This window comes from Penaeus japonicus, unplaced genomic scaffold (assembly GCF_977035675.1).
Source record: "Penaeus japonicus unplaced genomic scaffold, GWHDUDI00000001_assembly GWHDUDI00000037, whole genome shotgun sequence".
Taxonomy (NCBI): domain Eukaryota; kingdom Metazoa; phylum Arthropoda; class Malacostraca; order Decapoda; family Penaeidae; genus Penaeus; species Penaeus japonicus.
The window spans coordinates 1,502,194-1,529,693 of NW_028234439.1; the positions used below are offsets into that span (position 1 = coordinate 1,502,194).

Here is a 27,500-nt window from a genome sequence, read left to right on the forward strand (position 1 = left end):
CCGCTGACTGTAGTAGATTTGTGATGAAATGTAAGATGATTTAATGTAGTTTAGCCCTTTGGGAAAAGAAAATGGGAAAGTTAACAAGCATATGGTGTAAATTCTTTAGAGTTGAAATATGTCTACTGGCGTATGTAGGAAGAATGATTACAGATTACCATGAGACATTAGTGAAAAGGGTTGTATGACGCAAGAAAAAGAACATTTTCTTTTAAGTATTCCTTGAAGTTCATCCAATTTAAAGTAAAAAATCCCCCCCCCCCAGTTCGGCGATGACCATCCAAAGGAAGTGGAGGAGCTATGGGCGGCGTTGTGCACCTGTTGGCCCAACAACCTCAAAGTCATCATTCGCTACCTGTTCATCATCACCGGTATGGCGGCTGCGGAACTCTTGCCCTACGTGAGTACCTTTTAACCCAGGTTGAAGACCAGTTCATTCATCTACGCAAGTTTATTCATCCAGAGGGCATTCGGTCTAACTGTTCTTTTCTCATCCACAACAATGCCCAATGTATCACTTGTTCGTTCGATTTGTGATGCCCTATTCAACATCTGCTTTACCCTGCTTGTTTTTCCCCCACCCAGCTTAACACCTTTATACCCACTCTTATAATGCACGATTAGGACCGATTTGAAGCCTATGTGATACCCGATTTAACCCCACTGGATACCCTGTTTCAGACCTCTCACACGAACAAAAAATGCATCAATGCGTATGTAAATAACTAAAGCAAAAGGCAAAAATGAGAAGAAAAGGCAAGAAAAAGATAACAGAAAATTATGTACAGGTAAAAGAAGAAACATATAAAGATAACATTAGAAACAGGCAAAACAACAGGAAAAAATATTCAGAGATAAAAGAAGAATTATACAAAAACTGGAGAGCACTCAGAATCCCAAGCCTCTGAAGATATATAAGAGAGAGAGAAAGAGAAAGAAAGATATATATATATATATATATATATATATATAGAGAGAGAGAGAGAGATATATATAAGAAGAGAGAAAGATAGAGAGGAAAGATAGAGAGAAGAGAGAAAGTGAGGAGAGGCTGAGTGAAGGGATGAGAGAGAGAGAGAGAGAGAGAGAGAGAGAGAGAGAGAGAGAGAGAGAGAGAGAGAGAGAGAGAGAGAGAGAGAGAGAGAGAGAGAGAGAGAGAGAGAAACTACACCGGTGGCATTTCGTCTGCCCGTTAGTAGAGTTATTGGAAAAAAGAACCACAAAAATAGCTAATTTAGCATACACAGCGCCTTAATCATAGATACATTCTAACCTAAAATATTTCTTTATATATTGCAATAAGTCATAAAACGCAAAGGGCCTGAAGCGAGCCTACGAATTGAGCATGAGTCGCATTAGAGAGATTGCAGGAGTTTAACGTTAAAAAGATATATTTAGATTAGATCTACCTGGAAAAAGATTGAATGTTTGTGAAAAATATAAAAACACCAAGGATATTGGAAATCCAGTCTGTGGATCATGCCTTTTTAAAATTCCCAGATTTAAGATATTACAGGATTTAAAAAAAAAAGGAATTTCTAAAAAATAAAAATAATTGGTGATATGAATATTTCTTTTCGAAAATACGTGCATTTTACGGAATCATTAGCATTGGCCGTAAGGAATAACAGAGGTATGTTTTCTCCATTACAAGGGAAAAAAATAATCTCTCTCTCTCTCTCTCTCTCTCTCTCATGACAGGAATGATATGTATTCTGTTGGTTTAGTCCTTTATTTACCACCCTGGCTAACTGCACAGGCGTGGGCAAGCTTTGATACTTTATGTTGGGTCATGGGTATTGAAATGTGGGTGGCTTCCCCTTAGAGTTTTGTACAATTCTTATCTTTTATTTTAATCTCTCTCTCTCTCACACTCTCTCTCTCTCTCTCTCTCTCTCTCTCTCTCTCTCTCTCTCTCTCTCTCTCTCTCTCTCTCTCTCTCTCTCTCTCTCTCTCTCTCTCTCTCTCTCTCTCTCTCTCTTGCTCTCTCTTTCTCTCTCTCTCTATCTATCTCTATCTCTCACTCTTTCTCTTTCTCTTTTTCTCTTGCTTTCTCTCTCTCACTCTTTCTCTTTCTCTCTTGGTCTCTCTCTCTCTCATCTCTCCCTCTTCTCCTCTCCTCTCCTCTCCTCTCTTTCCCTCTCCATCTCTCTCTTTTTCTCATCTCCTCTCCACCCTTCTTTCTCTCTTTTTCTCCTCTCCTCTCTCTTTCTTTCTCTCTCTCTCTCTCTCTCTCTCTCTCTCTCTCTCTCTCTCTCTCTCTCTCTCTCTCTCTCTCTCTCTCTCTCTCTCTCTCTCTCTCTCTCTCTCTCTCTCTCTTCTCCCCTCTCCCTCTCACTCTCTCTCTCTCTTCTCTCTTTCTCTCCTCTCCTCTCCTCTCCTCTCCTCTCCTCTCCTCTCCTCTCCCCCCTCACCCTCTCTTTCCCGCTCACTCTCCCTCCCTCCCTCCTCTCTCTCTCTCCTTCTCTCTCTCTCTCTCTCTCTCTCTCTCTCTCTCTCTCTCTCTCTCTCTCTCTCTCTCTCTCTCTCTCTCTCTCTCTCTCTCTCTCCTTTTCTCTCCATCTTCTTTTTTCTCTCTCTCTCTTTCTTTTTCTCTCCACTCTCTCTCTCTCTCTCTCTCTCTCTCTCTCTCTCTCTCTCTCTCTTTCTCTCATTCTGTTTCCTCTCTCTCTCTCTCTCTCTCTCTCTCTCTCTCTCTCTCTCTCTCTCCTTCTCTCTCTCTCTCTCCTTCTCTCTCTCTCTCTCCTTCTCTCTCTCTCTCTCCTTCTCTCTCTCTCTCTCTCTCTCTCTCTCTCTCTCTCTCTCTCTCTCTCTCTCTCTCTCTCTCTCTCTCTCTCTCTCTCTCTCTCTCTCTCTCTCTCCTTTTCTCTCTCTTCTTTTTCTCTCTCTCTCTTTCTTTTTCTCTCCCTCTCTCTCTCTCTCTCTCTCTCTCTCTCTCTCTCTCTCTCTCTCTTTCTCTCATTCTGTCTCTCTCTCTCTCTCTCTCTCTCTCTCTCTCTCTCTCTCTCTCTCTCTCTCTCTCTCTCTCTCTCTCTCTCTCTCTCTCTCTCTCTCTCTCTCTCTCTCTCTCTCTCTCCTTCTCTCTCTCTCTCTCTCTCTTTCTCTCATTCTCTCTCCACTCACTCTCTCTCGCTCTCTCTCCACTTTCTCCACAAGATTTTTTTTTTTAGTTTCAGCTTTCGATTCCGTTTTCTATTAAGACTCATTATTACTCGATTTTCATTCGAATTCAAGCGAGTTGGGGAGAAAAGTAGAGAGAGTAGAACGTGCAGTTATTCGGCGTATAATGGACAGCGGCGAATCCAATGATTAAGGGGAAGTCGATCGGGAAATTATTGGACATCCCTTGCCTCCATTTTTTGTGTTGGTCGGTTATTTCCTGTTATTTCCTACCTCGCTCGCCCTTCTATTTTCTAGTCGTCCCACCGCCTTTCTCCTTACCTTGTGTCTGCTTATCTATCCTCTCCTATCCTATCCTCTCCTTTCCTTTTTCTTCTCGTCTTATCTCGTCTCCTTCCCCCTCCTACTCCTCTCTCTACCCCTCCGCCCCTCCCCTCCCCTCCCATCCTCCTCTATATCTGCCCATCTGTCTTCCCCTCCCTACCATTCCCTTATCTTTTCTCCTCCCCACCTTCCATTCTCTCCTCCCCTCCCCTCCTTTCCCCTCTCCTCCCCTCCTTTCCCCTCCTTTCCCCTCTCCTCCCCTCCCCTCCCTCCTCTTTCCCTTCTCCCATCTCCCTCCTCCCCTCTCCCCCCCTCCCATCACCCTCCCCCTCCACCCTCCTCCCTCCCCCCTCCCCCCACTCAGCCACCACCGCCCACCTCCCTCCCCCCTCCCCCCACTCAGCCACCACCGCCCACCTCCCTCTCCCTCCCCCCACTCAGCCACCACCGCCCACCTCCTGAGCCCTTGACCTCCCCGCAGGCCAAGCGTGTGATCGTGTACGTGGGCCGCGCGCGCCCCGACCGCCTGGTGGAGGAGCTGATGGCGGAGATGGGCACCGTGGAGACTCTCAACTGCGTCATCGAGCGCACGGAGACGCCGCCTTTTTTTAGGTAGGAAAGGAGATTCTTTTTTTTTTTTTTTTTTTTTTTTTTTTTTTTTTTTTGGGGGGGGGGGGATACTCATGTTATTCATTATATTATGGATTATTATTATGTAGGTAGAGTAACCCTCACTGATATTATTATTGCAGGTTTTTTATCTTTTTATTTGATTTGATTGATATCATCAACACTGTCATTGTTATCATTATCATCATCATCATCATCATCATCATGATCATCATCATCATCATCATCATCATCATCATCATCATCATGACCACCATCACCATTATATAGGTAGAGTAATGCTCACTGATATTATTATTGCAGTTTTTTAGCATTTACATTTAAAGTTTTTTATCTATTTATTTTATTTGATATCAACACTGTCATTGTTATCATCATCATCATCATCATCATCATCATCATCATCATCATCATCCTTACTTTCATCATCAGTCATTAATTGTCATTAATCATCATCATCATAATTACTCAAGCTCTAATAAGAGAAAAATAAAAAAGTCTTCCACCAGCCCCTCACTGACTCTCCCTTCCAACAGGCTAACTTCCATGAGAAAAACCTCGTCTCATGGAGAGGGAGGGGGCGTGGGGGGAAGTGGCACCCCTCAGGAGCAGGACCCTTCTGAGAGGGGAACACTGCACACCAAGAGGCACTCCGGAGACCACCATGATCTTCCCAGGGAGAGGTACTCCCCTTTGTAAGTATGACGTGGTTGTAGGAGGACTTGTGCGGGTTGTGGGTTGTAAGTCGTCGTGAGTTGTAGGTCATTGGTAAGTAGGAGGTAGGAGATTCCCCTTCGTAAGTAGGACATGGGATGTAGGATATGTTAAGTCCTACAATCTACCATATGGGTTGTAGAACATGGTAAGTAATAGGCACCTCTGTGTAAGTAGAACATTGTAAGTAGGAGATATTCCCTTGTGTAAGTAGGAAGCAATCTCATTCTTAGTTGTATGACATTTTTTAAGTAGCTGATATTCCCCATCATAAATAAGGACATGGGTTGTAAGCCTTACTCACTCTTGACGGGGTATATGTTAACACAGTTCCATGTGGTAGATAGTCTTTGCGGAAATGGAATAACTCATTTATTGAATGATGGCTGTTGATTTACAAGTTTTTTATATGATCATGATCAAGGATCATAGTAAGAGTTATTGACACACAATTTTTTCCAAACAGAGTGTCAAGGGAGCAGCGAAGTGCTCCAGGCTCCCTTCGTAGTGTGTCCAGCATAGGGTCAGGAGTGTCGAGTGTTATTGCTGTTGAAAGCTCAGCGGCAGCATCAACAGCTGCAACGACAGCTATCAACATGAAGTCGAGGCCAAACTCCTCTCTGGCGCCCAATTCTCTCACTTCCAATGCCCAAGAGGATCTCATTCCAACCACTGTTGAGGTAAGAGTCTTCTCAGAATTACAAGAAAAGAAATTGATTTATATTTAAGACTCAGATATTTTTTGCTTTCTGAGGATGAACTGATTTTCTTATTTTGGGGAAGTAATTAAAAGGTAGTTGTGGAGCAATGTGTCATATTTGCATGTGTGTGTTCTTTGCTCTAGTTCTAGCTACTAAAGATTTTTTTTACCATTTAAGCAGAAATAGAGTAAATAGATTTAAAAATGTTAATTTTATGCTGCAGAACTTTAAATAAGTAGGATTAAGAATAAACTAAGAGAATGATTCATAAAGTTTAATTAAATTTTTGCTTTTCACTTCCAGGTTACTGTCCCACAAGAGGACAACTTTGCAGTGTTGCGTGCCCAGAATAGCAGTATTAATGGGGGAGCCCCTGGGGTGATGGTAACGGGAAACGTTATCTCAGGCACAGAGGATGCGAGCGAGCGCTATGAACCACCTCAGCCACACCCATTGCCGATGCCTGAGTATGGAGGTTATTTCGCTCCTCTGACAGAATACCTTCCAGACAGCTCACAACCTATCACTGCATTTCACAGGTAATGTGGGGTGAGCGATAACATTTGGAGCGCCAAACTTTTCAAAATTGGAATTTAGAGTTGCATTTTGTTAGAATGTAATATGGAAAACCTTTTGTGTTTATCCTTTTTTTATATAGTTTTTCTCTGGTCTTCAATAAAAACCTAGTGAAAGAATTTAACTTCTTGTCTGGAGAGATATTGTTTTCTGTAGTTTTACAATTTAGTTATATAAATGTAGGTGTCTTTACAGACCGTGATCTATATTTAGTGTTGCATCATCCTTTGTGTGACAAGAATATGTTTTGAGTACATTATTGAATAGTTTTTTAGTCTTTTTTTCTCTTATCAACCATGTACAGTTTCACAGATTAGCATACATGTTTCGTTCTTCATCCATCACATATTTTGTTTGACGACTGACCCATTTTAAAACAATGCCATTTGGAACAATTAATTGCAAAGGATAAAACTCCCCTTTATTGTCTGAAGAAATGACCTTAATTTACTATCATTAAGGTTTGTGTCCTCACTAAATGTTGCACTGAAAAAATTTCAGTCCTTGAAGGTATCTCGCCTCCCCATCTTTTTGTCGTTCTTTCTTTTTTATCCTTTTTTTAAATTTTATTTACCTTTTGATTAATTCTCTTTTTTTACGTGGAATTCTTTTCAGATGTAATTTGGCAGTTATGCTGATTTGTGATGTGATTGTAGCCGGCATTGATGTTGACTGCCACAGTGTTGATTGGTCCATCCATGTGCCTCTTATGTTACACATTATCACGCTTGGCTTGGACCACTCTAGGCCATTAGTTCATCAACACTGTAAGTGCGGAATATCTTTTTTTCTCTGTCTTCCTGTTTTTGTTTTTTTTATTGTGTTGCCATTACCTTCTAAGTGTTGCCTGTTTTCTTTTATTGTGAGATATAGCTTGCTAGTGTACAGATATTTCTTTCTAGTTAATGGTCTCCCTTTTTTATTATGCTATATTTTGTGTAATATTATAGTGTGATTATATGTAGTGCTTGTGTCATGCTTCCATCCTTTTTTATCTTCTTTCTTATTTTTTTTCCTTTTTCTTTCTTTGTTTTTTATATGAAGGTATTTTATTCATTTCTGTGTATGTAAGCAGGATGATCAATATTTGAATGGGTTGATTTAATTAGTACGTTATTGTAAAGTATTATTTTTACTCATATTAAGAATACTTTGCAATGATCATATAAGTAGAGAAAACAAGTACCAAACAGATGTTATTCCTTCCCCAAAAGTTAATCAATTAGCTGTCATTAATGCTAAAAATAATTTGCAATATTGAAAAATTTATACAGCAAAGAGATTTCTTTTATCCCAACAGGTAAGATTCTGCTCGTCCATCTTCTGACTGTTGTAGCAGACCACCGAGATCACCTTGGTGTGGCACGCGTCCTCCTCAACAACAAGACAACACAATTAGGCTATGGACTCATTCCTTATAACATCTTTACGCATAATAAAAACTTTACAGGTAGGGAGTGATATGTCATTGTATTGTGTAAGTTCGATAGTAACTGCAATGGAGTACAGATTAAGACATTCAAGATTATCAAAGGTTATCAATAGGAAGTCTTAAGACATTACATTTTTTCTCTGAAGTATCATACCAGAGAATGATAATGAAAAGTAAAAAAGATCATGAACAGTATCATACTGAATTTCTATTGCTTGCTACAACATGAAAGCAAGATTAAAAATGCCATGTATTTTACTCAAAAACTCCTTCCCAAATTTTCACACTCTCATTCTTCTAAAACAGAGGAACCACCCACTGACCCCACCCCACCCATCGTGGCTGCCCCCCCTGGCTTCGAGAACCCCCCAGACAGCATGAGTGACGGAGGTGCGCCAGTTGGACCTCCAGATGACCACGCTACGCCAGTTATCATAACCTCAGATGACAATGCTGACACCGTATCTGGTTCTTCTGCCGTGGGAGTTGACAGTGTTCCTCAGGATGACCTGCAGTATAGCATCATGGCTCTTATTGATTTTATTGCTTCCAGGTAATTTTTGTTTTCCATACTGTATATATATAATATATATATGTATGTATATATATATATATATATATATATATATATATATATATATATATATATATATATATATATATATATATATATATATATATATATATATATATATATATATATATATATATATATATATATATATATATATATATATATATATATATATATATATATATATATATATATATATATATATATATATATATATATATATATATATATGTATATATATATAATATATATATATATATATATATATATATATATATATATTATATATATATATATATATATATATTATATATATATATATATTATATATATATATATATATATATATATATATATATATATTATATATATTATATAGATAGATATAGATATAGATATAATGTATGTATGAGTATGTGTGTATATATATATATGTATGTATGTATATATTTTTGAGGGGATAGGGGAATACTGACATATTTGTTGCATCATAAAGCAACCTTCCAACCTTTATTATTATACTTACACTCTTTACTTGGCAATGCAGCAAGAATCAGCCACTTTGGACCTATGAAGACATCACATCAAAGCAGTTCTCGATTAAGAGTGCCGATCAGTTAACCAACTATGTCAGACATGTTGTTACAGTAAGTGCATAGTTATGTGTAAATAAGAAATATACTAAAATTAGATCTAGATCAAAGGATATTTATATATGTACAAAATGACAGCATAAATTCATAGTGTGACTTTTACATCCTAGAAAGACAATATGTTGGAAATGACATAAAGTAGATATTTAGATGTTTCTGACAAGCTTTCAGAAATTGTGTTTGTTATGATTTGCTTCCTGATAGTTGATTGTTTTATGTAAATTTGTCTAATGAATGTAGTTGTTTAGATAAAAGATCCAAATACTAATATATAATTGTTTTGTATAAGTGTTCAGTGCATATAGTTATTTAGAATTATTTACTGATATTTGATTACTTCTTAAAGGTGTTCAACAACTCCCTTCCTCACACACACATAGAGGAGAGGTGGGCGCAAATAGCTCTCCATTTAGCTCTTTCCTGCTCATCGAGACATTATGCGGGACGATCTCTTCAAGTAAGTTCTTCATGTTTATCTTTTCCTCTCTCTCTTTCTCTCTCTTTTTCTCTCTCTCTCTCTCTCTCTCTCTCTCTCTCTCTCTCTCTCTCTCTCTCTCTCTCTCTCTCTCTCTCTCTCTCTCTCTCTCTCTCTCTCTCTCTCTCTCTCTCTCTCTCTCTCTCTCTCTCTCTCTCTCTCTCTCTCTCTCTCTCACACACTCTCTCATTCTCTCTCTCATTCTCTCTCTTTTTTTTTTTGATGTGGAATAATATGAACATAGAATTATATTAGTATTACATTATATATGCTTTCTTTTGAGTATTTTCATATAATTTTCATAGACAGGACATTTTCATTTCATTTCTATTAAACCAAAAGATAAACCAAACTAAGTATCAGCATATAATATCATTTTAGATAAGAATTTAAGAATTTTGCTCACTTGTCTGTGTCAAAAATCTCACGCATCCAAACGATTCAATAGGTATTTAGGTCTCTGCATGTGTCCATGTCATCCCGAATGTTAAGTGACCTGTTGGGACGCCTAGTGGAGACTGTAGCCGAACAAGGGGAGGACATGCAAGGATACGTTACAGAGCTTATGCTCACCCTGGAGTCTGCCGTTGATGCTTTAGATTCCGATTTCAGGTTGGTGAAGAAATGGTTTCTATGTGATATTATTGATGTTGTGGTGTTGATTGCTTATGTTAGGGGTATGATATGATGAGGATGAGTATTATTATGATGAGTCTTGTTACTATGTTATTGGTATTATGCTTTTGGCTTGTGTTTGGGATAAATTTATTTATATTTCCCAGAGTGTTGGTCAGAAAGTAGATGTGATGATGAGTATTATTGTTTTTGTTGTTGCTGAAGTCCATTATGGGTGAAAAAAATGGATATGATGATTTACTCCAAATATTATAAACATTAACTCAATTTTTCATCAGGCCAATCGAATTTGTGCGTGAGCTGTTCAAGTCGACACCCAATCTGAACAACAAGGAGCGAAAAGGACCCCTTGGCTATGGCATGATGGGCCACTTCTATGGCACAGGATACCCACCTCCTTCTGCCCCGCTCTCTCCCGGTGGCCACATTCGCTCAACTTCATATTCGATATCCTATGGCAGAGGAAAGCCAATAGCGTCTCCTACTGCTGATATTAAAGGTTTGTGCACATTTCTTATTGTTGTTCTTCTTCTTTGTTAATTGTAGGATGAAATTCTCTTCTTTTTTTTTGTTTTTTATGCTTGGTCTTATAGTTTGATTAAATGTATGTTAGGGTAAAATGTGGCAGGCACAAGGTCAACAAAGTGTATAGTTTGATATAATTTATGAATATTCAGTGAAAAGTGAAGCCTTTTCAGAATGGGATATCAATATTTATCAAATAAAAAATTTATATAAGAATATATTGATGATATTTTTTATCATTAGAGCAGTGAATGAAAGTTGTAATGTGAAAAAAAAGATCTGCATTTATAATATTTGTTGATTTACTTCATCACTAAAGATTATCAATGACTTGAAAGCATGGTAACAAATCGTTTTTTGACATCAGTTAACAAGCTCTGCCTTTTCTCCTTCAGTGCAACCAGAGATGAGAGGCAGAAGTGGGACAGATGTAGACAGTCGTATGAGACAGCAGCAGCAACAGCAGCTTCAGCAGTCCAGCAACTTGTCTAGATCACGTTCTGCCCAGTCTCTAAAGCAGCTGGCTGACCAGAGTTCAGCAGATGACAAGATGACTGTAAGTAGATAGCAGATAGGCTGTGCAAGGAATTTGTATTTTTTTGTTATTTTTTTATTGTGTTTGTGTGTGTGTGTGTGTGTGTGTGTGTGTGTGTGTGTGTGTTTGTGTATCAGTAAGTGAGTGAGAATAAGTGAGAGAGTGTGTGAGAGAGAGAGAAGGGGTAATAAGCTAAGGATAAGGATAAGCCAGATTTGTGGAGCATATGCTATGCCAGGTTTGTATGCGCTAAGGCAAGCCCGCCTGTGTCAGCGTGTGCTGACTCATGAGAGAATGTGCCAACGAGTGTTGACTCGATCTGAGCTTGGTCCTTACCCAACGCAGTGCCCAACTACGTCAGTAACCGCCAGGTGACAGTGGAAACTCACGAGTTTGGAAGGGACTCGATCTGCCGACCACGGGGGGACTGGGGTAATGAGCAATTTCACTGAACATATAAATCTCAACAGATGTTATAAGATACTTTTACTTTAAGTTTATAGTTACATATTTGCAAGATTCACTAATAACAAAAGACAGACCTTAAACACACACACACACACACACACACACACACACACACACACACACACACACACACACACACACACACACACACATATATATATATATACACACAAACACACACTATCTATCTATCTATCTCACACTCTATCTCTCTTTCTCTCTTCTTATCAATCTTTCTCTTTTTCCATCTATCTTTCTCTCTATCTATCTATCTTTTCTCTTTCTTCTCTTTCTTTCTCTCATCTAATATATTTCCATGAATTTCAGGTTCTTGCACAGCTGTTTTGGATTGCAGTGTCCATGCTGGAGTCAGATTACGAATATGAATTTATTTTAGCCATGAGGCTCCTCGATAAGGTGCTTACCCGTCTGCCTCTGGACCGCCCAGACTGCAGGGACAAGGTAAGAGGGCTGATTTTAGGTTTTCTATTTATTTCTTCTTATTGAGAAAATTAATTATTTACTTTTACTTGATCACCCAAGATCAAAAACATCAGTTAATTAATAATCATTCCACAATTTTTTTTGCAAAAACTCTGCCCACTCTGTCATCAGATGCAGATTGACTGTGTTTATTTCTATAGGTGGAAAAGTTGCAGCAGCAGTTGAAGTGGAAGGAGTTCCCAGGAGTCCACGCTCTCCTGCTGAAAGGATGTACATCAGCTACCACATACGAACCAACAATTACGCTCCTCACTCGATTTACACAACTGACGGATCTGCAGGTTGGCATTTTATGTGTAGCAGTTATTCAGTAGCATTGGAAGGATATTGTTTTTTGTATTTTCAGTTATGTTGCATAAAAATAGTCCATTTTATCAGAGTTTCTTCAATGTCGTCATCTTTTGGATCCATAAGGTCAGAGCTGAATCAGTCAGAATAATGTATTTATTGCATTTTTACAGATGTAGGTTATTTTTTCAACCTTGGAATGAAAGATCTTTTCTCTGTGAACCCAAAGAGTACAGAAAGTTCAGTTGATATAAGTTTTAACCCATTAGCAGCGAATGGCATGATTTGCTGCAAAGGCAGAGTCGGTGATAGACGTGGATGGCACCATGCCAGACATGTAAAACAGTCATCCTACTGCACAGACCTTTTTTTAATACCGCGACCAATGGGTTAATTACTTTAAATTGATTATCTCTCACACTACTTTCTTCATCCTTTCAGGTGGTTGATCCTACACAGAATCGTTCATTTGCAATAAATGTCATTGCAATGTTGCCATACATGTTGCAAAATTATGAGGATGCAAACACACTCTGTATCCAGTCAGCTGAAAACATTGCACAGGTAAGGAGTTTTAGAAAATCATATACTTTTTTGCTTATTAGATGAGTACATATTATTATAGCTATGTTCATCTTTTGCATTATCTTATCAAGTCCTTAAGAAACAATATGATTAGTAGTTGCAAATGCAATCATTTTCTAAAGTATTTTCCTTAATTAAAGGTTTGCAACAAGAAAGGAAAACAGCTGGAAAACCTAGCAACAGTCATGACGCTGTACAGCCGCCGCAACTTCAGCAAAGAAAGTTTCCAGTGGACAAAATGTGTCGTCAAATACTTACACGACTCTTACGCCAGCCTCTCGCTGAGCCTGATGGCATTTTTGGTAGAGGTAAGGTTTGATTTTGTTGCTGTTGTTCCTGCTGTTCTGTTAATTAATGCAACTGGAAAGTGCAAGAAGTGATGGACCATTTCTTGATTGTTTTATGAGAATATAAGAGCTAAGAGATAATCAGTCTATTCAGAAAGACAAAATTGATGATAGGTCACTATTGTATTCACCCCTAACTACTAGATGATCAATGTATATGATGCTTTATATCTGCATAATTTTAATGTGTAGAGAGGTCACTTATGTCAGGTCACTCATTTTTTGACTGATGAGTTTATAATTGATGCCAGACACTTCCATATACTTTGTTTTGAGTGTTTCTGGAAATTTCTCTCGCTAATAAACCGGGACACCTATCTCATCCTGACTATCAGATTTGAGGACTAGCATCCAAAGGAATAAGACACTGACTGCACAGACAGGCAAAAAGTCATTTGCTATTGAAAATTATTTCAAAGTATTATTTTTTTAAGTGTTATGGGATTTACATTACTTGCTACAAAACCAAAAACATCATGCATCTTGATCTAAAGTTCTATAGGGTGCAAGCAGATAAAAAAGTATCAGAACAGACAATAGGAGGGCCAAATTTTGCTATAGATATATCATTGATTTATTTTGATTCTAAAATCCTATCTTAGCCCTAAGACAGACTGATACTCCTCCTCTATTTCAGGTGTTGGAAAAGGGGCCAGCCAGTGTACAAAACCCCATCCTGAATATCCTTCACTGCATGCTCCATTACATAGACATTAACACAGCAGCTGCCCAGCTAGTCAATGGAGATCTCCTGAGGGTCATTGCTAAATACATTGAGGTATGTCGTAGTGAGTTTTGATAAATGGCTAGAAAGTGTTGAATCTGTATGATAGTTGAGAGAATAGTTTGTTTTCTTGAATGTAAAGAATCTGTTAAAGGATTTTTTGATGTGATACAGCTATCAACTAATTGGGATATGGGATTATAAACACAAAAATGCACACACACACATATATATAAACAACCTTGTATTTTTCTACCTAACTCTCAGGGATCCCACTGGAAAGAAGCACTTAGGATCTTGAAGATGGCTGTGACTCGCTCGTCTTCCCTCGTCGTCCCTCCGGCCTCCTCACACACACATTATTGGGACCACCATGTCTTTGCTGACATTGAATCTCACTTTAAGAAAGAGTTGCCTGGTAAGACAGATTTATAAACTTATGATGTTTTACTTGATATGTGATTTAATTGAACTTTGAATTTTTCTTTTTCTTTTTCTCCTCTCTTCTTTTCTTTTTCTTATTTGTTATTTTTCTCCTCCTTTTCCTTCTTCTCCCTCTTCTCCCTGTTCTTTTTCTCCATTTGTGTCTCCCTTTTGATCTTCTTTTTCTCCTTATGTGTCTCCTTTTAATTTTTCTTTCCTTTCTTCTTCTCCTTCATAAGGTTCTCATTTTTTTCTTCGCCTTCTTCTCTCATTCTCTTTCCTGTCTTCATTTTGATTTTTTAAAGTTTAATTTTCTTTGTATCTTCACCACACTCTAAAGACAAGGACATGTTGAATTACAGGCCGCACAATGGAGTTCACATTCGACGTAAGCCAGACTCCAGTCATTGGTCGTCGCTATCTCAAGGGCTCAGGGATGGTGGTCCTCCCTGGCCAGATTAGTGCAGGGTCGTCAACTGTCAGCTCAGCAACAAGCGACAGTTTGCAAGATAGAGAACAGGTAAGGGTTTGGCTTCTTCAAATGTTTGTAAATATGCAGGACTATTTTTCTGAGTGAGAATTTGAGATACTGTTAATGGGTTACTTGTTTGCAGCAGTTATCATAGGATGTATCATATTTTCCTTTTTTTAATAGAAGGGAGGATATAATTAAGATCTCTTATTTTGATAATTATTAGAAAATACTATAAATAAAGTACTCTCATAATAATATCAAAGGTTTCCATCTCTGAAAAGAAGTTAAAATTGTCCCCAGAATATCATATGATCAGTATATAACAGTTATTTCAATTACAGGCAAGTTTTCAACAACATGTAAATGAGAGGTCATTTAGAACTGAATATGAACAGACTTAAAGTAAATTTCACAATAGTTTTAAGTAAATTTTCTTGAATAAGCCACACGCTAAGGTTAAAGGTGTTTTTTCCATTCTTCATTTTTGCAAGATGCAACTTTCATTGAGGAATACAACAACATGAGTGTTCTTGATTCTGTTCTGAGTGTTCTGATGTTCATTTGCTTGCTTGTAACTTCATTACTACAGTAATCATGATTACGTAGATGTTAAATCTTTTCACATTTTTGTATAACATCTTTCAATAGAATATATTTGATAAAGAATCAGAAACTACAAGCAATACAATTTTCAATGAATTGTTGACCCTAGGAACGATCAGTTAGTGACCATGCAGGTGTAATGGGCATCGACCGAGCAGAAACATCATCTCCACGTCGTAGTCTCTCCCTCTCAGCAGCAGACACCAACAACCTTGCGGGTTGGAAACGACCATGGTTGTCACAGGTTTGCAGTCTAATGACAATTGTTTTATCATTTGTAATTGTTTTACAGCAAGAGTTATTGCACAGCAAGTATATATTAGACTTTAAAAACTATTTATGGCAGGAGGACATTGATAATTCGTTGAAAATAGTTTCTCTCAATGATATGTTTTTTTTTCTAATCCAAAGTTTAGAACAAAAGTAAAAGTAAGAAACAAGAACTTTTTACACTTGTTACAAATGATATATTCAGTATTTCAACTGTTATGAAGGAAAGAGTCTGGAATTACTGTTTGATATTTGGCAAAATTCAAACAGATCAATTTGTCTGTTGTTAGTGTACTCTATTTCCCACTTGTATAGCAGATTGTGAACTTGAAGGGAAACATTAATCTCTTTCTTTCCCATTATAACATGACTTGTCTCCTTCCCTGGTCATATGAAATCAAAACCATACCTGCTTTCTTTCTCAGTTTGTAAAAAAAAGTAGAAAAAAATAAAGACATATTAATGCAAAATTTCAGGCACGTGTACGAGAGTGCCTAGTGAATCTCTTGAACACCTGTGGACAGCGCGTGGGTCTTCCCAAGTCTCCGTCGGTACGTAATCCCTGTTGTGGTTGACTGTGAAGCCAAGCAGTTCGGTTTGGCTCTTAAGTGACACATATGATTTATTTTGAAACATTTTAGGGATTATTTGGCAAAAATTTTGTTGTTGAAAACCAGTATCCTCAAGTTGTGTAACAATGGTACCTATCATTTGAATTGGTGCATTTACTTTAATGATTGTTTATACTTGTAGATTCTCCAAATCACCACTGGTGAGATAGTTTTAAAAAAGATTGGCAGTCAATATATTTAAAGAAATTATTCATGTTCATTAAACACAATGAAGTACTTTATAGTTTCCCTTTTGAACGTTAAAGTTAAATGATACAAATACAAACAGAAGAAATTATACGCAACTATTTATTTTTTGTTTTATGTCTTTATAATTTCAGTTTATTTTGCAGTTCCTTTTTGGTGTTTGTTTGTTTTTGTTTTTTTTTTGTTTTTAAATTTTTATTTAGTATTTCTACACCATTTTTTCATGTCATGGCATGTAATATTTTTTTCATTATATTTTTTCTCTTGGTTTTGTATAGCTGTAAAAATATCATATACTAATCAATGTCCTTTTTAAGATAATGCTAGATTGCATGTCATTAAACAAATTATTAACATCTTTTTTACTAAAACTGATTGCTTGCTTTTATCTGTATCATTATAATTTTTTTAACATTATTTTTTGGTACATGTCTATAATCCTTTTTAACTTTCAAATGAATATGTGTATTACATGTTCTTATATACATGTTGCACACACCTACATGCATGCACAAGTACACATGCACAAATTTGCACACAAATATACATACCCACAATCACACAAACACACATATCCTCAATCCTCACACACACACACACACACACACACACACACACACACACACACACACACACACACACACACACACACACACACACACACACACACACACACACACACACACACACACACACACACACACACACACACACACACACACACACACACACACACACACACACACACACACACACACTCACTCACACACACACACGTGTACAAATTTACGTATACTTAGTTTATCAATTTATTCATCCCTTAATTATGTGATTTGTAAATAGATCATTTATAACAAGAATCACAATCATAAGGAGTTACAACATTCTTAACTGATTTCTCTTTAGCAGGATTTTTTTTAGTTCCTTAAAAAAATTCAGAATACTCACTGACAGATACTATGTGAGGAAGGACAAGATTCTTTTATTTAACATCAATTGTATGATGTGAGAATTTACATATACAACTTCGCCAATCTTAAGATGTGTAGAAAAGCATAATTGTATATTCATGACTACATCCAAACCAGAGAAAAAAAAGTACACCATCATCTTGAGGTTACTGGGATTTTCAATGAGATTCTATTCTTGTTCTACATAATTTCCATATCTTTGTCCGTCAGTGTTTTAACCGATCCTCAGACCCTGCTTAGAATTGAGATGATAGAGTAGTGCTTGCTTTGAAGTCAATTCCATGGAGATTATGCTGAACTATCTTGTTGTCAGCTTGTGTATTAAGTTCAGCCAGACACTTAAAAGGGCTAGATTTATTTGGTATTGATACATGGCTATAAATGATGAAGATTATTTCAGATTGTTCATATTTTATATTGAGATAAGGTTTATTAATGACAATTAATATCACCAATCCCTTTTTTATGTATTTATATATATATGTATGTATATATTCATATACTGATCACATATATTCATTGTAAACATATAATACAATAGTTGTATCTAATACATAAAAGTTGCCACATTTACAGATATATATATACAATGAAATAAGACTTCCAGAACAGCATGTTAAGTTCTTAACTGTTTCAGGCTGTATGGGTTTCTGTACTAACTCAGCATGAGACTTCTAAAGTAGGTAGTTTCTAATATTTATCCACATTAGTATATAGCATGGCAAGGCTTTTTGTGTCTCCCGTAGACACTGTCATGCTAATGCTATGTAGTTCTTTGGATCATATGCCACATATCCCAAAATAAAGAAAGTGTCACCTTGAGAAACTCTGGCCTAAATACTCCTCTTTTTCTTCAATTGTTGAAGCTTTGAGATCATTTTGTTTTGAGAATACAGAGTGCAAGAGTGACATTTTTATTATATATTGTGTTTCGGGTGTAAGTAATGACAGACGTCCTAGTGTTGTTCGATTTGATTGGTTGTGGATAGCATAGATGAAATTATCATTCAGGCAATTTGGTTTAAAGTAAAAAAAAAAATCATGTTTATAAATCAATGCTTTCCTGAATTTGAAATAAATCTTGTCTTTACATAATTTATGCAGTAACGAGATAAAAGATTAATGGAAGCTTAAATATTTGAAAAGCTCAAAATACCAGTTGCAGTCTTCACAAATGATATATATATTTTTTTTTTTTTTTTTTATATATATTGCACTTTTTAGAGAATTGTTGTCTTAAACACCAAACTATGTGTGGGAAATGTGGTAGATTCAGTGTCTCTCTTGGTATATGATCTGCTTGCAGATTTAACAGCATTTAATGCATTTTTTCTCTCTCATTAAGAATATGATGCCACTATCTTTTGCAGAAAAAGGGGCATGCTTTCATTCAACAAATTTTACACAAGCACTTGGAGTGTGTAAATATGTGCAAGTTAACCTCTAATTAACCCGTTAACGACGGATGATGTGATATCACGTCCTGTGGTGGTAGCACTTGCCACCAGGGACGCAATATCACATCATGGCTTTTTGTATGGCCGACACGCTGGGTGATCGTGCGCATAATGGGTGGCCACAGCTTCAGTGGGCAAATAGCCCGAGGCATTAGGCCTATGCATTTTGAAATACCCCGGCATTAACTTCAGGCGGAGCCAAAACCGCTCCGGCGTTATCGGGTTAAGGAAATGAAATTATATAATTTGTATTGTTGAGAAAAAGAAGGGAAAATCTTTTGTTAAATTATCTTTGCAGTTTACTATAATGTGATAAGATTTCATTCTCCCATGTAGAATTCTATTTTGAATACTATTTACTGAAAATGTGATTCACATATGGATTGCACATTTGGTTAAACATTAACAGACACAAGCTAAAACACAAAACAGGCATGCCTACACACACGAATCACTCATATTAGCACATGCGCTTACCCAGACATGCAGTCACACACAAGCTGGCACTCACAAACCAGTCAACACATATATACATGCCCATGTCATATCTCTCTCTTCTTCTCTCTTTCTCTCTCTTTTTCTCTTCTTCTTCTCTCTCTCCTTCTTTTCTCTCTCTCTCTCTCTCTCTCTCTCTCTCTCTCTCTCTCTCTCTCTCTCTCTCTCTCTCTCTCTCTCTCTCTCTCTCTCTCTCTCTCTCTCTCTCTCTCTCTCTCTCTCTCTCTCTCTCTCTCTCTCTCTCTCTCTCTCTCTCTCTCTCTCTCTCTCTCTCTCTCTCTCTCTCTCTCTCTCTCTCTCTCTCTCTCTCTCTCTCTCTCTATTGTGTCCTTTTCACTGTTTCATAACCACATCTTCATTTGTATGAAGTGTAAAATACAATATAGAATTCTCATAACCTGTAGGTAACAAATGTAAATCCATTAATGAACACATGTTTTCTTTTCACAATATCATACTTCAGTTTTAAGAAAAAATCAAATAGAAGTATTAATATGAAATAAATGTTTTCATATATAAGAAACAACAATTAAAAATAGGAGCTGAAAAAGGAGACAGATCTTAACAATTGTACAGTATAGCATGACAGACATTTGAGAAACTGTTGATCTTGTAGAGGAGTAAGTAAGAAACTAGGTAGATGCCTCATTATTTATTGTAGCTTTATGGAGTCTTGGAATCAGATGGCTAGAAGAGCACACTTTCTTGCTGCGTTAAGAGTAAAGAGTTACTGGTAATTGTCATGCAGAAAGGTGGTTATTAAATGCCTCTGGAAAGTGGAAAGTGTATTCTAAAGCCATCTGATTTACAGTACCCTTCTCTTCTTCTGTACAACAACCAAAAAAAAAGAAAAAGAAAGAAAAAAAAAAAAACAAGAAAGTCTTGTGGGGAATGGCATGGCTTGGAAATTAACCTCGTCTCTTGTGTCTTTCTTCGTTCCATGGTTGTTCTGGTAATGGTGTGCAGCAGGATGGCAACATCAATAAGGTAACTGTCTCACATGAACCAGGAATATATATTGGCACTAAATTTACTAATCACATCATCACTTTGATTAGCAAGCATTGTCTGGATTAAAAAATGCACCTTCTCTCTATAACGGATAAACATAGATGTATGCTCTAGGGTATGAAGATGTAAAACGCATTTTTACTATAAGGAGGGAAGATAGAGATTAAAAGACATTTAAATCTGTTTATGAATTTCTTCACCTTCCAGCAGTTTATATTGTACCTTCTGTATATGATATAAACTAACACCCATAAAGACAAAGATATATAATGATATTCATCATAGGATACCAGTTTTTGTGAGTGTCTCGTTTATTCAGAATATTCCTTCTAATTTATTTTGTAGAAGTTACTCTGAAGTTCATGATTCATTTTTCAAATTTTAGCTTTAGGGATGAGCTTCCCAGTACGGTATATATCCTTGGTTCAAAATTAATGGAAATGAACTACAGTGAATTGGTTTATTGATTTCACTTCAAGTATACTTATTACCAATATCTTCAACTTATTGTATCCCCTTACTTTCATGTCTAATATACTGTAGACATTTCAAGACCTTAGAAACTTACCAAATGAAGTTTTCTTTGAATGTTTAGAAGCTCAATTTGATCCATAGAGCTAGATACAAAAAAAAAAGAAAAAAAAGAAAAATTAAAGAAATATAAGTAGACTAGAAAAGAAAAAAGATCTTTTGATTTCTTGTATGCTTGTGGTCATTCTTGAGTACCAGACTGACTTACCTTGTTGCGTGCACTTGCTTCGGAAAATGCTTTGGATTGCAGGTTTTCCCGTTGTGGCCTGAATTACCGCCATTGCATGCTTGAGAGAGCTTTCAATTTTTTTGTTGTAGGCATGAGGGAAAAGAAAGCACCATTTTTGTCTTAGTTTTCCTTGCATGATTGTGTATGTTGTTTGCATATGTAGCGAGGCATGTGTCTTTTGATGATGTTAGATTTGCATGGAACTGTATATTATTCATGTCATTTAGATCTTCCATTTTGATCCTCTAGGAATAAGTTAGATAATTCCAGTAAAACTATTGATAATTAATATGAATTAGCTTTCAAGAACTTTGACACATATCATTGCAGCATTGATACAATAGTCACATTAAGGTAAAATTTTTCAAACATTTTTTCATGATAGGATATTTTTAAGGTTGAGAAAATACTTCTAAGATTTAGGAATTTCTTAATAATTATAATAAAAGAGCTAAATTTAGAAATATTCAAAATTAAACTGGAAAGTGTGTGTGTGTGCGTGTGTGTGTGCGTGCATGCATGTGTGTGTGTGTGTGTGTGTGTGTGTGTGTGTGTGTGTGTGTGTGTGTGTGTGTGTGCGTCGTGTGTGTGTGTGTGTGTGTGTGTGTGTGTGTGTGTGTGTGTGTGTGTGTGTGTGTGTGTGTGTGTGTGTGTGTGTGTGCGTGTATGTGGGTGTGGGTGTGGGGGGAGGGGGAGGGGGGGAAGTCTGTGTTTATTTCAGGTATGTGGGTGTGTGTATGTGTGTATGTGTACAAGCTTGTGAGCTGGTAAATACATGTTTAGTTGGATGTGGATTCATATGTGTGTGTGTGTGTACATGCATGTGTGGGTGCATATGTGTTTGTGGGGTACTTTGTGTGGTTGATGATTTTTTTATGTATGACAGGGATTTTATTATAACTCTAATCATAATTATGGCCCTCCATATTAATAACTGCACGTCCCAGAATAGAAAGAATTTGTCGCATGTTATGTTGTAAGCTTCTGTTATACTAATTCTGTTCAGTTTTAGCACTAGCTGTCCCTTCTGGAATATTCTTATATTACATCACAATACTTCTAAATGGTCAGTTGATATTAAATGTGTTTACCATACGCACCTTACACCAACTGGTAGTGCAAACACCTTATGCTCCATTTCACGCTTAATCTTCTCGGCGTCATTCTAAGATGAGCATAATAACTCCCCCTCTCCACCCCAAACCTAGGTAATATTCAGTCAAAGCTCCGAACTTGAGAGGCAGTCGTCCATGGCCTCTTCAACTGAAGAAGTATCAGTTGCTCCGGGAGACACGACGAATGACCGCACCGCTGATGACATGACCTCGTCGGAGAAGCAGTTTGCTGTCTTCAAGGACTTTGACTTCCTTGAATATGAGCTGGAGAGTCAGGGGGTGAGTAGGGAATATTTTAAGGTTCAGGTATTAACCTTGTTGTCTTTATTAAGTGCTTTGTAAGTGCTTGTTAAGTATTAGTGACTATGTATTTTTACGGGGAGAGTGTTTGAAGTGTGAGGTACAATCCTTTTTTTATATTGTTTCGTTAGAGTGTTTTTAATGGAAAAACTTGTGTTATGTGATACTATCATATATCTCACAATTCCCCAATTTTAGGAAGAAAGTGTGGATAACTTCAACCTGTGGGGCGTCCGTCGTCGATCCCCAAACAATCTTGGGGATGGTGAGCCTTCCAGCCACATCGATGACATGCAGGGTTCAGAGATGACCCCATCACACGTCAAGAAGCCGACTCCCCCCACTGACCACGAGTGGTGGGAAGAGGAGGGCTCAGTGTCGCCCGTGGACGATCCTGCCTTGGGCCCCAGTGAGCGGTCAGCAGAACCTCTGATCCATCACACTCAGCCTGCAGCAGCTCCTCATACTGCCATAGCACCCAAGCTAACCCTTGATACCATTGCTGCACGCAGACCTGCCTCACCCACATCCATGTCTGAGTGAGTAAGGGAGTGGGTGCTAAAAAAATATAGAATGGCTTGTTTCCCTCTTAGCCGTAATGAGTTTGATCTTATTCACTTAGAATGACTCAATGTTGCACCCTGATATACTTTGTCACCCGAAGTCATAGCTTTCTACTTCTCATCTTTCAGTCACAGTGAAAGCAGTGATGGGGATCTAGGTGATATGACTCCTTGCAATGCATCTCCTAGTATTGCTGCCATGCTTTTCCGCCCAATCCGACAGCCCAATGATCTAGAGGATGCCTGGCGAGCCCACCTGTTGTCTCTCATGGCAGCTGATGCCCCTATTCCACATCCTACCAGGACCTGTACACTCTACAACACTGTATTCTCTGTGAGTTGTTAGTCTGTCATGTATGCATTGTCAAGCTTATTAGATATTACACTAAAGGAAAGTAGAAATGCATCCTATTTACACTTTCAGAAGATAGACCATTGTTGAATAAAGGTGTTCACAGAATGGCATTTCAGTTAGCTAATTTGCTAAAACCAAGGCTAGGTACATAATATTCTGCTAACTGTCAACAGGAATGCGTTGTTAAGTTTACTGAGCTAGTGAGTGAGAGCAGCCACTACCTGGGAGAGAATGGTGAGATGATTCCAGTTGCTGCATCCTTCTTGCATCACATGGAGGTTTGTTCTCTCTGTTGTTTCGCATTGTAGACCAGCTGTTTATATTGCCCTTAGCTGAGATTGTCTTTTACCAAATCCTCTCTTTCCTTGTCTTCTTGAAACGGAATGACAGATTTTGAATAGCCGGAAGTCTGCTCAATCATGAAATTTATTCATTGTTTTATTCCACATTTTACAGACCGTTGGATATCTAGCACCTCTAGCATACGTGTACGTAGATGCTACCTTGTTGGGAGGCACTCAGCTGATGCAGAGATTTAGATCAACATTCATTGCCCTCCATGAGCACCTGGACACATATCTAGACAAGAGGGAGAGTGCCATAGTTGTAAGTTTCTTGATTTTTACAATATATTTACGGTATTACGGTAATTTATGGTTTTAGGAAGAAATGAGGAAAAAAAAAACATTTTATTGAATATTCAGAATTTAGTGTATGCACAAAGTAACATAATACATCTTGCATTTATACAAAAAAAATTATCTCTCTCCTATTTTTCTTTCAAAATGTTACAATGTATAGAAGAAGAGAGAAAAGGGACAGAAATTCTATCACTAATTACTACCATACGCTTGGACAGTCCGAGCTGGCATTTGAGAAAGGAATTACAAGGCAATGCAATCAGGCTGAATACAAGATATATAAGTATAGAGATTCAACAAACAATCTTTTTTTTTTATTATAGTTGGCATATCAGGAGGAGATTGCAAGCCAGCACACTCAGAATATATCCTTTGATTCACACCTTCCTCATACCTCCAGTGTCTCGATGGGATTAAGTCGACTCTGAAGCTCCAGAACCTGGGTGAGAGCCTGCCGGAGCTGTGTGCAGACGAGCAGCACATCGACCTGTGTCGCTGTTTGTACAAGCTGCACTTCCAGCTCTCCCTTCTTTATGACACATATGCCAAGTTTATTGTTGCAATGCTGCATGCTGCCAGAAACAGCCAGGTGAGATTGGTTGATTTTTTTTCTTCTTGCTACAGCTAGTTGATGCTAGAGATATACAGGTGATGGATTCAAAGATATGTGTAAGAATATTATCACATGACATAGTTATAGTTATACATGCTCATACCCACACTCACACCAACACACACACACACACACACACACACACACACACACACACACACACACACACACACACACACACACACACACACACACACACACACACACACACACACACACACACACACACACACACACACACACACATACACACACACACATACACATACACACATACACATACATTCAATGCTTTTAATAAAACTGTTATTGGAACATATCAACAACAAAAATATCCATATTCTACACTCACATATCTCTACTTGTACTTCAGGCAAGTGATCATAGCGTGGAGTTGAGTGCACTGCAGGGAAAGCTCACCGCTGCGGCAGAGCAGATCGATGCCACCCCTCCAACTACCCCCACTCGCAGCTCTCACTCCTTGCCGCCAGAGAGAGAATTACCGGAGGTAAGGAGTGACTGGATATTTGTCTCTGGTGTGAATGCGAATGAATGTCTTCTGAAAAGGGGGTATTCAAACAACACTGAAAAATATGTATATTTCAGTGAAGATCTCTATGACCTCTATGTAATTATCATAATTGTGTGGAGGTCAGATACTAGACGACCCCTCAGGTCTTGCTTGATAATTGCTTGTATGCTATATGTATTTTTACTGTTTCTGTTTGGACGAGTTACCTCGTCCTGACCAGAGAGGAAGTACCTTCTGTGAACGAGTTTACTCTTCCCAACCATTAGCAGGTTAATGACCAAAGTATAATCTAAAACACCTATGGACTGAGGCAGTGTATGCTATTCCTATCTTTAATTTATGCTATTTTAAGATCCCTTTAATAGCCTCTCTCTCTTTTTTCATAGATTTTTCATTAATTTTCTAATTTGCATTTACATTTCAATATTTCTGTCTTTGATTCCTGTATATATCAAAGTTCTCTTTAATTTACCCTCTTATTTTAAGGGAGAGGAAGGTGAGTGTGAGAGTGTCGGAGGGGAAGAGAGTGAAGGAGGAAGCGCGTGTGAGAGCAGTATCAGTCGTGCTGAGGGAGGTTCTCCCGTCAGTTCCTCTTCCTTGGGATCCCAGTCTCTGGAGCTTCCTGTTGCCCCACCAGGTTCTCGCCCAGAAGCAGAACTGCAGGTGAGTCATGTAATTGATGGATTGATAATACTGACTGATACAATAACATGTTTTTTGCTTGTTAGTTCTGCTTAATTTGACTATTTCTATTTCTGTACTTTTTTGTAGAGCTATTAAACATAGGCAAGTAAAAAATATATATATACATATATATTTGTTCTTTTTTTACCTTTTACTTCTCTCTTTCTTGTCCAGTATTCATGTTTCATTTCTTTTCCGTTATTAATTTTCCATCTTTTTCTCTACAGCTGTTGCAGCTTGTTGCAGACCAACGATGGGTGGATACATTGCAGTTTGTTCGTCAGCATCGAGCCCTGTGGCTGCGTGAAGTGTCTGCTCACACCAATGAGGACATAACAATCATCTTGAATACCTACTGCACCTACCTTGCCGACAAAAAGCCAGGTATTTCAGATTTTATCTTTATCTTTCTTCATTCAGCCTTAGACTATTCATGCTTTTTGGCTATAGACTTATTTAGTAAGTTAGTCAGTTTGTTATCTATCTATCTATTTAAATGTATGTATGTTTACATTTGAAGAAATTATCAAACTTTTTATTTCTCTCTCCAGGGATGATTGCTGTTTGTGGAACAGAAACAGAACTTTTAGAAACAAGCTCCCGCCTAACAGAAGCAAACATGGCTGCGCTGTCTGCCCTCAGAGCAATCGAACAGACCCCCAAGCAGGCAAGGGATAGCCTGGAGTCAGTCATTCGCAAAACTGAATGCTAAACTTTGGTACACAGACACCGATATCATCGTCTCTTCACTGTTTTTGAAAACAGGTGTATGTTTTATATGCATTGGTACCAACATCATTGTATAAGTTAATATCAATTGGTAAAATACATGCAAAAACTAGATGTGTGTTATTTTACGGTATTTACCATGGTTAGTTGGTAAAAAAAGGTAAATAATTGTCAGTGATACTACCAGTGACTGAACTTTGGTGTGGCTATGCTATGTTGATGCTTTTAAAGAAAATCCAGCGATTTATGTACCAGTTTTAAATAAATTCTTATTATGTCTGTCTATATAAATGTGTATCAACAAAGAAAAGACAAATGAAGAGCTATATTTATATTCAGATAAAAAAATCTGCAGTTAATGAAATCCTTGCTTAAACTAATAACATGCATTATTTTCTTTAAGCAAGCTGTTTCTTTTTCACAGATTTGATCAGTTGAACAAAATCTTGTAACATGAACAAAGACCAGCTCTCATTTCATTGCTGTGAAAGTTTCACTTATTTTGTGTGCTGAAACATTGCATATGTGTATGAGTACATACAAAAGCATGAAAGTGTTGATGTAAAGACGTAAACCATATGACAATTGTTGAATGTTATACAGCAGATAATAATGGATGTACCCAGCTTAATATATATGGCTACTTCAGACTATAGTGAATCCCTTTATGAAAGATTTATTGGAAAGAATAATTATTTAACTGATTGTGTAAGCATTCCAGTGATTATGTTATTTGAATTGATTCAGTGTTACACTGTAACAACCTCTTGGTCATGCTATTGGGAACATTCTATATAACACCTTACAACTATGTTAACAGTTATGTAATATGTTTTCAGTACCAAGTTCATATAAAGTGTAAACACATAGTGCA

The 27,500-nt window shown here is 37.5% G+C and overlaps 1 protein-coding gene across 6 annotated transcripts in view; it reads left to right on the top strand.

The window, feature by feature from the left end:
* Positions 1–27,500, top strand: part of LOC122253505 (microtubule binding protein furry) — a 31,106-nt gene that overhangs the window by 2,382 nt on the left and 1,224 nt on the right. The window contains exons 3-36 of one of the 6 annotated variants that reach the window (XM_086532389.1): positions 266–400; positions 3,926–4,056; positions 4,611–4,769; positions 5,255–5,468; positions 5,793–6,028; positions 6,681–6,832; positions 7,366–7,515; positions 7,804–8,050; positions 8,619–8,718; positions 9,071–9,181; positions 9,648–9,811; positions 10,114–10,334; positions 10,756–10,916; positions 11,691–11,825; positions 12,008–12,148; positions 12,597–12,719; positions 12,881–13,048; positions 13,725–13,865; positions 14,079–14,229; positions 14,597–14,754; positions 15,422–15,556; positions 16,059–16,133; positions 18,009–18,050; positions 20,290–20,310; positions 22,303–22,488; positions 22,708–23,048; positions 23,202–23,406; positions 23,601–23,705; positions 23,884–24,033; positions 24,469–24,657; positions 25,055–25,189; positions 25,700–25,876; positions 26,125–26,281; positions 26,449–27,500. The exon at positions 26,449–27,500 is cut by the window's right edge and continues 1,224 nt beyond it. In XM_086532389.1, coding sequence (XP_086388515.1) covers positions 266–400; positions 3,926–4,056; positions 4,611–4,769; positions 5,255–5,468; positions 5,793–6,028; positions 6,681–6,832; positions 7,366–7,515; positions 7,804–8,050; positions 8,619–8,718; positions 9,071–9,181; positions 9,648–9,811; positions 10,114–10,334; positions 10,756–10,916; positions 11,691–11,825; positions 12,008–12,148; positions 12,597–12,719; positions 12,881–13,048; positions 13,725–13,865; positions 14,079–14,229; positions 14,597–14,754; positions 15,422–15,556; positions 16,059–16,133; positions 18,009–18,050; positions 20,290–20,310; positions 22,303–22,488; positions 22,708–23,048; positions 23,202–23,406; positions 23,601–23,705; positions 23,884–24,033; positions 24,469–24,657; positions 25,055–25,189; positions 25,700–25,876; positions 26,125–26,281; positions 26,449–26,609 — 5,277 coding nt within the window. In that variant the 3' untranslated portion in view covers positions 26,610–27,500. The remainder of the gene's footprint in view (positions 1–265; positions 401–3,925; positions 4,057–4,610; positions 4,770–5,254; positions 5,469–5,792; positions 6,029–6,680; positions 6,833–7,365; positions 7,516–7,803; positions 8,051–8,618; positions 8,719–9,070; positions 9,182–9,647; positions 9,812–10,113; positions 10,335–10,755; positions 10,917–11,690; positions 11,826–12,007; positions 12,149–12,596; positions 12,720–12,880; positions 13,049–13,724; positions 13,866–14,078; positions 14,230–14,596; positions 14,755–15,421; positions 15,557–16,058; positions 16,134–18,008; positions 18,051–20,289; positions 20,311–22,302; positions 22,489–22,707; positions 23,049–23,201; positions 23,407–23,600; positions 23,706–23,883; positions 24,034–24,468; positions 24,658–25,054; positions 25,190–25,699; positions 25,877–26,124; positions 26,282–26,448) is intronic. The other 5 variants (XM_086532390.1, XM_086532391.1, XM_086532392.1 and 2 more) reach the window with 5 other exon arrangements.